We start from the raw sequence: 12,061 nt of genomic DNA, 5'->3' as shown, positions 1-12,061 counted from the left end.
GATCAGCCCTTTGAATGTGTGTGTGTGTGTGTGTGACTTGTAAGCAATGTCATCAATTACACGATTGCAGCTAAAAGGGAAACGAGAAGAAAAGCTCCATTCCTTCACTAACTACAGCAAAGCAGAACCTAGAACACACACATGCACACACACAAACACACACACACACACTATTTCCACTCCACATGAATCTGCACTTTTATTTTAACTTATGCACTCCTGCTGGACAAAGACCCACTTCCTCTGTGTCATACTCAAGGAGAAAATTTTGGTCCATATCCTCTCAGTGATCCCTGTGTGCGTAACATCCTCTGGCTGCAGCCAAGGGAAGCTGCCCTCATTGTGTCTCTGCACTCTGCAAAAGGTAACAACCCAAAGACATCACACTCCAATCATACCTTTGCATGTCCACATTTGTATTGTATGTTGTATGGTATTGTATGTATGTTTTATTCTCTGCTTCCAATGTTTGTAATCGCTTGTGTTCTTCTCTGTAACAGACACAACGATTGGCTGACAGACCTGAGGAGAGAAGAGAAGCGAGAGAAGAGAGGAAGAACATAATAGTTTAGAGATGATGGAACTGAAGATCCAGCTGATCCCAACCGGGGAGATCATTCTATCCCCCGAGAAATGCATGGACAGCTACTGCTACAACTGCAAGGTCAATCCACACACACTCACACTGCTTATTGATAAATTGCTCTTGAATCGGCATTAGCTTCCAGAAACACATATTTAAAAAAAAATCACTGTAACAGTTATATATAAATGAGATGACAAAGAGGCGAAGTAGAGAGATACAGTAGATGAACATATCACAGCATTAACAGTGGTGGTATTAGCTTTCTCTTTGATTCCCTAATATCTCCCAATGATGCAGAGACTGCAGGCCCAAAAGGACAAATGTCAAATCTGATAAAGACATTAGTCAGGTTTAAGCAGTATCTGTCTCACTTGCAACTGTCTTGAATGAGTAACAACTTCTCCCAAGGCTCTGGACCTTCAGATTATTTTTGGTTGGTTTGGGTGAAATGAAACCATCTTTGTATTCCTATATAGATATTCTGGTTGACTGTTTACTGGTAGCCAGGATAGTTTAGAAAGTATTTTGGTGGTCCTGCTATATGTGCTTCTTTTGGGCTGCACATACTGTAGAACACAGAGCAATGCTTGAGATGACACGAGAGACTCCTATAGCTTGAAGTTAAACATCTTAAAAAGCACAGTATAATCTATAATGGTGCAAATTTTGATGTTTCATGTGTGTAGACGTGGTGCCTCTGTGGTTGTGTGTTGGACTGTGTTTTAAGGGCAAACACATGCAGGTTGTGTTGCATTATTTCAGCTATACATCACTTTGCATCACCCAAACAAATGCATGAAAATCCAAGCATTCATTGGTTCATTTTAAGTTTTTGCACCTTTTATTTGATCTCCTATTAAATTAATTCTGTGACAGAGATGCAGACATCAAGAAGGCCAGATCTTTGTCTTGCTTGAGTATTGTCATTACAAATACTTAATAAGGAAAGAGATGTACAAAGTTACTGCAGTCACATGTTAATGCAGTGTGTAAATGCTAGATCAAGGCATTATCACAATGCTTGTTCTAGAAGGTCAGCGAGTTTGCCTGACAACATTTCTGTTGCAAGGACAAATACCTTTCAAAAGTTTAGAATCACTGAGAAATTTGCTTTTCCTTTTTTCAAGTACAATGACATGAAATTGATCAGAAATACAGTTGAGACATCGTCATTGTTGAAAAACGACTATTATAGATATAATATCTAAATAGGCGTACAAAGGCTCATTTTCCAGCAACCATAACCGGAGAAAACTCTTGTACAATTATGTAAGAAAAGATGAATACTCGAGTGTGTGGAGTATCAGTTTTATCCTCATCATCAGCGTCATTGAAGGGGTGCTCCCTCCTCTGGCAGTACTGCTTTACTATAGGCCAATCAAATACTACAACGTCTTATTCAGAAAATGGCAGTTATCTCTCAATTGTCTTTTTTCGTGTACAGGATGGCATATAGATGCACATTCTGGTTAGCTTTAAGGCTTTTAAAACTCACTCATATTCCGCCGTCAACCTAGTTAGTCTGGTGACACTTTCAAAGTCCTCCAACGACGTCTAGCGGCAGAAACGGCGTACGACAACCCCCACGCCCATCCCCATACCAAACCATTGATTTGATACAGAAATAGTAATGCTGCCAAAACTTGAAAGGGAAACTACTTTTCCCCGTCACAGCTGTGTTTGTGTATATATGATCCATAGATATATATGTTTTCCTAATTCACGTTGAGTTTTCAGCTCCGTTTTCCATAATTATGACAGGGGAAGCTCTTTGTCCTTTGTGGATTTTTATTCTTCCAGAACACCAGCAACAACTTCAGCATTCACCACTTTACTCATACAGAACAGAACTTTTACAACATGTGATCAACATCTCTAGTGTCGTAAAAAAAAAAAAAAACCAACAAAGACGTAAAGAGTAAACAATGTCGCATATACACACAATCACGACAGTAACGGGAACCCACACACAGTAAATACTTACATGTGCAATAAAAACATGGCTGTATATTATTAAATACAGCGCATATCAAATTGTGCAACTAAATTAACAACTATTAATATACTGGATGAGAACACATAGTCCAACAGTTCACAACGTCTAAACTCCTACATTTTCACTTTTTTTAACTACCTATTGGTGTGTCTGCCTAATTCTTTGAAATCAAAAACTATTTCCTAAGTTTTCGTAGTTTTTTGTTGTTTTTTTGAATGGAAAAACTGTTGATTTACAAAGTGCATTCATTAATATAAAGCACAACTACAATTGGGGGAAACTGCGCTCCATTGAGGGGTTCCCCTGTTTCTTCGACTTTGATATTATTTTAACATGACTTTTTGCCTTTTATGCCGTTATTTCTCATGTGACTGCTCCCATATGTCCATGACTCAGGGTCTGCCATGATAGCGGTCTTGCTCAACCAGACATGCTATCTTTAGAAGCATTCTTGTAGCCTTGAATGGCTAAAGGAATGCTGCCTTCACATGCTCCCACTTGCCATTTGAAAATTGTATTTACTTCAAGTGACGCATTCAAGTGGTCTTGGTTTAGAACAAAACCGGATGCCTATTCGAAGCTATTCGTTCTGACTAGAACATTATAAACCTGAGTATTTACATTTATTGTTGACATGAATAAGATGGTTAGTTTGAGGTCAACCGTTAACATATGACGAAATCCACAGTTACATAAATTAAACAGTAACATGTTATTTGTTAAGTAGTATAGCTTTTCTCATCTTGCAAATAAAAGGGTATGCCAGTGTCCAAATGCGTTATGTGGATGAAGACATCTGATGAGAGGACTTACTTTTCTGTTATCTGAATGCTTTTTGAGTGATAGAAACGTTTTTGGTGTGGGTTGTCTGTGTTCCAGGTGCAGTTACCCACTTGCAACTCTTCATTCAAATGAATTCGATGAATCAGAGCACCTGGACAATGAGGTTCAGTGACATTTGCAACTTGAGGGCATATTTGATCTCAGGATTGTACTGTGTGTGCTGCACTTACACCCGCATAGTTGTGACAGAGATTGTGTCACTCCTCCAAACATTTGCAACCTGCATTAACATGTGTGGTTTTAAGAATATTTGGATAAGGCATTCAGATACAAATCACATGTTAATGCCATGTGGAAACGCAGCCTATATGGCAGATTTCAAACTACATATCTGATGCAAATCTGGTATCTGACATACATCAGAATTTTATGATGACGTCACCATGAACAGATTTAGACTATCTACTTTTATCGGCTTTTTAACTGCGTTCATACCACACACATGTTCAAAGTGCACATGAGATATGCGCCTTAGCCGGTCATTGCAAGCAACAGGAAACTGCGACATTTCTGACAGCACTGGAAGGCAGCACTTCCTAACTGCGAAAGGGAATCTTACGAAGAGCACTTGAATGCAGCAGCGGTGAGTTAGAGTTAGAGGAGACCCTGAAGTATCGCTGGGAGTGGTGGGAGGAGGTGGACTCTTCCTAGCACCGGAGAGGGTGAACCCAAGCTGCGCTCCAGATTGAGGAATAAACCGTAACCGTCAAGGAGAAACGACACGGCGTCCTGTTTGACTTTCAGGTCAGTTTAAACCGTACAGCCGCTGCCTGAACTTTGCCCGAACAGCACCCAACTCGCTGGTTCTCGAAACGCGTTTTTAAGTTGCGTTGATATGATTTTAGTAAAGCGGGTTGTGTCAGTGGTATGGGCTGAAACTGAGGCGTGGAACGTGCCATGTTGGAAAGTTGAGCTCTATGACAAATTCTGTCCAAAGTCACACGTTTTCTCCTCCCAAAGCGGATATAAGTTACACGTTATACTTTGTTCAATGACAGCTTTAACAATTTGACTTTACCGAGCTTTTCGAGGAAGCTATTCTCATATCTACCCGGCACAGAGTACACAGTGAGCCAAGTGGTACAGCTGAAACTTTCCTGATACTCACTGTATGTCGATGTCACAGATTAGTTCAGTGACTTCGCTCTATGAAGACAGTAGCTTTGACGCGCTCTAAATTACTGTAAGTCACAGCAAATGTCGAAACAGGAACTACTAGAGTGAAAAAGGGTATTTTGATATCTAAATGACATAACGCGCTGCTGGCCGGTTGTCAGTCAGACTGTAGTACATGTAGCACTGGTGGCTCCCCGGTGGTAGAACAGATGACCGTACAAATTACTGGAAAGAAAGAAAGAAATAGGAAATCCCCGTTATCTGCGTCAAATACACCAACTGGCTACTTTATTGGGCCCACTTCAATCCAGTACAGTCCAGTTTTGCTAGACATCCTATTCGTAGAAAATGTTCAGTTTTTGTCGACTTGTTTGATTCAAAGCCAACATTCTAAATTGGGCAAGACTAAGTATTACAAACACCTTTCACTATCAGGTTGACTTATTATTAATTCTCTTGTGTTTTAGTATTTGATTTGATTCCAGCACAGTTTTCAGCCCATTTTGGACTTCTATTCTGCATGAATGTCAGTACGTTTTTGTGGTGGTACTGTTGCTTGATGCTGAGGTGGTACTGAGACACTTTGCTTTGCTCAGAGGTAGTTGATGGAGTTTAAGAAGCAATGCTATGATCAACATTTAGTGTGTCAGCTCTGTCTAGACTTGTTTGTGCAAACTGTGTACATAGAAAATGTCCCTAACAAAATGCATTTTTCAATAATAATGCACAGTAGTTCAGATTAATAGGGTACAATATGAACACATTCTGATGTAGTGTTTTTTGTAAAGGTATAGCAGTGTAAAGGCTGTGTATTCTCTGTGGTAATACATACAAAGTATTGTGGCAATATATGTAAGATTCATAACTGAGTGATTGTTGTGTTACGTTAGTTTGATTATTGCTTTCGAATGCCCTTTATGCTTTTTGTTTGGAGAAAAGTTTCTGTCTCTGGTGGATGTAGTTGTAGTTTATATTATGCCTCATGCCCGTGCTCTTGATTGCGATTAGTAAAAACAGGGCCTTAACGTCAGAACCAGTTTATGATTGTCGTCGGTCTGAAAGAATTGTATACCAACTGGTTTCAGACGGGCCATTTAGAGTGCCTGATCTTGACTACAAACAAACCAGTTCATCACCATAGCTGTAGGTGACCAGGGTAAGGATTTGGTCATCTGAGGAAGATGTGTGGGAGGTTCTTGCTGAGGAGGCTGCTGTCTTGTTCTGTTGTATTGAAGACAAAATACCAGTATGTCAGATTGGTATGAAGGTTTCCAACCCATTGGTGGAAATGCTCTCTTTGCATAGTTTAGTGTGTTATTTTCTAAGTACACATAGGTGGAAAACAACTTTAGGTTTCATAACGATCGATACTGTGATGAGGAACTGGTAAATGTAGCACGTCATTGACACCAGTAAATGGTTCTTCTAAAATAACTGTTTGAATTTCAGATGCACAAAAGTAAAGTCAATATGATATGTGACAAATGTTTGGTTGATGACACTTATTCATGGGTTTCAGAGACAGTCGAAATATGTCAATCCAACACGAGTGTTTACCAGATTGGATGGAGCAAATATCCTGGGATAGACCTGGAATATGGCTCAGGTTAGAGCAGTCATCTAGGGATTGGAAGGTTGCACTAACTACTGCCTTGCGTGGTATACCTCTGCCACGAGTGTATGAATTTGTAATTTGCTTTGGATAAAATCACGTTACTCTTGTTGATGTTAAAAACCCTTGGGCTCTGCGCAAATATGCCTAGGCTCCACGCTGTGTTATGGAAGGGAAAACCATGCCAGTACAATGCACAGCAACCATCAAACTAACGCACCTCTTTGCAAAGTCGCAGCTTGTGCACATTGAACAAATGATAACAATAAAATGTGATTCACCCTATTAACAATTTTTGTCAACAAAGCCGCACCCATTTTGATATTGTTAAAATCTGTCCTGGCTAGGCTATTCGCAGCACGCACACACAAACAAAATAACAATTACAATGCCTTGGGCCATATGTCAGCGATTGCTCAACAATGGGCTTTTCTTTTCTAACTTTTTACACTGCAATAATCAAATTGGTCATGACCTCGTCCATCTTCATCTGGTTTAGCTCTGAAATGTCGCACTTTAAACCACACTGCAATGTGTGCACCCAAAAAACAGGAGCACCAGGACCACCCAAGTGTGTTGAGTGTTTCCAGTGTGCAAGCCAAAGGAACGAGAAAATACACGTTTAAAGAAATGTTTGATTTAAATGTTGTAATCTTTTTTTCAAATGCATTTTTCTGTGACTCCCTAGCCAGAGCAAAACAACAAAAAGCACTGTGGGAAAAGGCTGGTTTTGGCACTTCCTTTGGTGTTCCCAGTGCCCACTGCAGGGCCACACACACTTGTAGCTGGTGTCTCATTGGCAGGTGCACCACCTGCGTCTGTGAGGCAGAGTCAGACGCCACAGACTTCTCTCTTGCTCCCTGTAGCCTGTAGCAAGAGAGAAGTCTCTGGCGTCTGATGGTTATCTTTAATATCAGGGCGGTAATCACACTTACCGTATGAGCCCGTTGCTATTTTTATGTGCGTGGTAGATGTTTTATTTGCATAAACATAGTTTTGAGCTCCAACTTGCCCTTTCACTACTGGATTTAACTGAGAAACTGAATGATCAATACAAATAGCAAATTGGAGATTGAGAAATTTTGTGATCTGTTATTTCACAGCACTTTAACTCAGAAGTGGTATCAGCATATGTACAGCTATATGCAGGAATCCAAACAATAAGTGTGCTCCGTTTGGGGATACAAGAGTTCATGTAGTGATCATTGGCTGGGGGTTTTACTGGAGCATGGAAAAAGAGGAATCTCACTTTATGTTGCCTCATGGTTTCCTCCTAGGCTGGGCGTAACATGAATTGCGGCCTCGTCCGTTTTATAGTGGGTGGGTTCTTTTGCTCCTCAAATAGAGATTAACTGCCTGGTTCACCTTTGGCTTGGTCATGGGTCCTGACTCCACCTGGTCAGTTAGGTTGCTCTGTGTATAAGCCCTCCCACGAGTTCTTTTAACCTCCCTGCAGGTAAATGAGGTGGGTGGTGGCACCACGCACGAATGAAGTAGCAAACGGGTCAATCGCTAACAAGAACTGCAAGACCTGTATCTTGTCCATCATCTTATTGTTGGTTTCCATCATTATCAACTTGTATTGTTAAATAGATTGTACATGTCTTTGTACAAATTAGTTGGTGTTTTAAACATGGTGCCTCTGTCTTCTACCCCTTACAATGTGGATACGCTTTATCAGTGCAGCACTACGTAATCACGGCCCTGCAGAGTGTAGAGACCACCACGCTTTAAAGTCGCTTCAACTTGGTTCAGGTCAACTGTACATGTAAAGGGAAAGGAAGCAGTCTCGGTGTACCTTAGGTCTACTTCGGCCCATAGAGGAAAAACGGCCATCGAACTCTCTTACTTTCTCTGGACGATCTTCATCCATTTTCCTAATATTAATGTTGATTGAACCGGTAATAATGTCTGAACCTTTTAGACTTCTTTCTATCTTTGCACATTTTTACCTGCAGAGCTGACTGTTCTGTAATGAACAAAGGAGAGGTGAATAAGGAACGTTTCTTTTATACAGTACGATAACTCATAGTCAAGAAACCAACACCCTTATTTAAGAGACCAAAGGTTTACCTTCAATCAAATCTTTTGTGGAGTTAAGATAAAGGGCCATATTCATAAATGCTGTCAGTAAATCCATTGTACAACAGCTATTTCAGCTCATTTATTACCACCGTGTTATCTGTGGCCACGTTGCAGGTGTCAGCCAATAACAGTGAACATGTTGTTGGGGTAATACGTATCCAATGCCAATGTTTGGATGGCAAAATGGACACTCCGAAGTAGAGCTTATAGTTTTAAAAGTGGCTGAATTTCTACCAAATATGTGTCGACGTCAGTAAGTTGAGACACTGTTGATAAATAGAGAAGAATGCCTTGAGAATTTACCTTAAGCCTAAAGCAGGCATCTTTAAGGTGCTTTAAGGGACGCTTTCATGGATTGCTCACAGGACATGCAAATGTAAAAAATGCAAGTCACTAACTTTTATGAATGAAAAAAGGCAATGGCCTGAAGTATTTGCCCTAAACATGACGTTAAAGCTGACCGTACCTTTAATGCATATGACCCAAAGTCTGAAGTTATGAGATGCGGCCTTGGACAATGAAAGGGATGAGAAGAAGATGGAGGGGTGCAGCAGAGTATGAGGTACAGTGAGAGATCTGTGAGACCCTAGAAATGGTTTTATTTGGATTGTGAGGTTGAGAAAATTCAAAACTCAGGCGATTCCCCTTTTTCTTGTCTTCCCCTTTTCCGTCCTTCTTGCCTCTAGGGTTGTTGAGTCCGTGATCCGTCCCGTGGCTCTTGGTGCTCCCGCCCCGCTCCCTGGGGTTTCGCCCGACTATCTGGAATGATATATGATGTCATCGAGTAGACGTATGATGTCATCATTCCTGGCTGCTTTCGCTCTGTTTCCTTTTTCCAAGCTGCATGGAGTCGTACCAAACTAAACCCTTATGCATCCTCCCTATACAGCTTGGGTGTTGAGGTTGGAATCCTGCCAGAAAGTGTTGTGTATAGGACGCACCCTACAGAGGGCAGTAGAATGCATGTTATTATAAATGACTTTCTTTCTCTGCTCTAGTCATGGTCAAGAGGCTTTCTGGCACTTCAGACATGTTTGAAACATTGTGCAGTAAAGTTCAAGTTGAATATCCGGTGGTTTGTCCGTGATTGTTTTGCTGAGTCATAGAGATATGGGTATGGTAAAGGGAGTATGTATGAGATGTGCTTGTGCGGAAATGTTTTTCAATCTTAGGAAACAATGGAATGAAACCATCACTCACACAGATTCTATACTGCTGTAATTCTGCAGATTGAACACACGCTAAAAGTGCTGAGTTATCTTCTTGTGTTGGAGTAAGTTCTCTGCCTGGATTAGTAGGCACTCGTGGATCTTGAGGGATTCTTTTCAGAGCTCACACGGTTTACACTTACACTCCCGTGAAATAGTTTCATGTATCTAGGTGAATGCTGACGTCTTTTGACATTTTAATGAGGAGCTGATGACATCTGATAAGCGAGCCTCCAGGTTCCCCCTGTGTTTGTGGCAAAGTGCATACTGGTATGAAGTTGGAATAGCTTAGATGTTGGCTCATAACAATCACTAATTGGATCCTGTTTTTAAACAAGCCTCCTGCATAAGGGATCCTGTGATGGCACCATTTTTACTTATTTTGCGCAATTGGAGTGGAGGTGGATTCAGTGCTCCAACACATTAAAATGTCCCACTCATGTCTCCAATGATTGATTATAATTCTGCATGCCTCTCTCTCCCCTTGAAGCATCAGCACCTGCCTATTGAGAACTTGTCTCAACTCAATTGAAGTCAATGGCCCCTTTTTCCCTCTATGGGGCAAAGTAGTACTGAGGTGCACTGAGCCTGCTCCCTTTTCCATTACATGCACAGTTGACCTGAACGGAGTTGGAGCAACTTCAGAGCGTGCTGGTCTCTAAACTCTGCGGGGCCGTGATGACGTAGTGCTGCACGGGCTCCATGGTTTTGTGTTTGTCTCAGTGAAGTCTAATCAAATCTACACCAGTGGCTGTCAGTGAGGAATGACAAGGAACATGAGGAAAATCAAATCAAGTGAAATACTGAAATGGATTACCGGTGTGTTTGATTAGAAGATTAGTAGATACTGTATAAATTAAACAACATGCACTGCCTTTACATTTGCCTGTGGAAAACTTATTGGAAGTAGGAGGGGAGAAGAAGTGGCAAGAAGAGATCATGAAAGAGGCCTAAGGAATGAGAAGAGAAGCAGTAGAGGCAAAGGGATGGCGTTGGGAGTGCTAACATTGAAACCTGCTTGCCTTTCTCCATTCTGCCCTCTTGTCTGTTTTTTTTGCCATTAACATAGCTCACATTCATTCACTCTGACATCATAGCCACGTTTTCCTCCTCCTTCTCCCTCTCCTCCTCCTCCCCCTCCTCCATGCTGTGTTTAGGGATCTAGGAAGGTCCCACCCAAGCCTTGAGTGATGTGAGCTTTTAAAAAAAAATCTGCCTGGAGTTGTTGACTTTTTTTGCTCTTTATACTCCCATCACCATACGTTAGTTCTGTTTTCTCACAGGAGGAGCCAGCCACTTGGGCTATGGCAACTCTTAGGCTATCGCTCAGCTATGTGCATGCATTTGTTGAATACGTAGGAGAGAAGTTTGTGGCTAATGTTCACTTGCTAACTGTTTATAACTGGTATGACTGCATTCATACATCTTTGAACAATCTTTACATGATGGATCCTTATGGCAAGACCTTATTGTGCAATTCCCCTAACTCTCTGTAGAACTATTTATCATCGGCTTTTTACTTTTAATTAATCATAAAGCATACCGTGTTTATCAGTGATCGGAACCAGCTGTAAAGTGACATGCTGACCTTTGGTCTCGTTCACTTCCTTATCTTCAAAGCTGCATTCCGATTGTAAATCATCTACTTAAACCTTCCCTTTCTTAACTAAATTCTGGTTCTTGCGTTCCAGTGTATTCTCTTATGTTCCATTATGCCCGCTGTCATCAGTTATTCTTTGTGTGCATTCACTTTTCACTGTTTCTCAGTATCTTCATTTGTTTGTCCTCATGATGACCGTGAACTTAGAGAATTCCTTTTTTTTTTCTTCCCTATTTAAGGACTCATGTTTCTTAGGCATGCTGCATTTATCAGGCAGAACCAGTGTTGAGTGAATTAAGTGTTGCAGAGACAGGAAGTGAAGGGATGGTGAATGAAGCAACACATTGACTACTGAGCACGGCACCGACCACAAAACTGTATTATTGATCTCTGCTGTGTGTTGAGTAAGAGTGAAATATAACACAATGCTTGTATTGTGTCTAAGCCTACCTGGTTTGTGTTTATGAGGCTGTTGTGCAGTGTATCAGTGGAGATACGGTGGCTTTAGGCCCATGGGTGACTTTATCATCATTTATCATACTTTAAATTCTGAACCATATTTAATCAAAATAACTTCAGAGCATTTTGAGTAACCCTGCTTACTAAATGAGGAACAGGCAACAGCAGGACGACCTTGGTGGAGGTCATCTCATCAAACCACCTGACTCAACCAAACCAGTCTCGGTCCCTCCCCTGCTTCAGCAGCAATATACAACCTCAGCATGTGTAGTATACAAACAATCACACACACATACACACACACACTCACACACACACACCTAATCACACACTTTTATAGTCAGCACATGTATGAGAAAATGGATTGAGCCAGAGATGATAGTAGGGGAGGGTAATAAAAGAAGAATCTGATTCTGCTATTGGGCCATCTTCATAATCATCTTTCTTTATTAGATGGAGATGATGAAGGATTAGAAGATAACCAACATGGCCCTGTAGATACATTTCCACATGTAACTACTAGCTTTTTGGATTTACAGGCCTACTCTCACAGATT

General features: G+C 41.0%; 1 protein-coding gene across 2 annotated transcripts in view; it reads left to right on the top strand.

Moving 5' to 3' along the window:
- Positions 1-484: 484 nt before the first annotated feature.
- LOC143013890 (unconventional myosin-Ic-like) overlaps positions 485-12,061 on the top strand; it is a 30,274-nt gene continuing 18,697 nt past the window's right edge. Inside the window, exon 1 of one of the 2 annotated variants that reach the window (XM_076167636.1) lies at positions 485-664. In XM_076167636.1, the coding sequence (XP_076023751.1) occupies positions 575-664 (90 nt within the window). In that variant the 5' untranslated portion in view covers positions 485-574. Of the gene's footprint in view, positions 665-3,880; positions 4,170-12,061 lie in introns of those variants that run through there. The other variant, XM_076167796.1, reaches the window with a different exon arrangement.

Source organism: Genypterus blacodes, unplaced genomic scaffold (genome assembly GCF_046128005.1).
Source record: "Genypterus blacodes isolate CSIRO-AG114 ecotype Tasmania unplaced genomic scaffold, CSIRO-AGI_Gbla_v1 ptg000003l_1, whole genome shotgun sequence".
In the NCBI taxonomy this organism is placed as follows: domain Eukaryota; kingdom Metazoa; phylum Chordata; class Actinopteri; order Ophidiiformes; family Ophidiidae; genus Genypterus; species Genypterus blacodes.
Note: the sequence above shows the minus strand (reverse complement) of the source record. Positions and strands in the feature narration are given on the sequence as shown.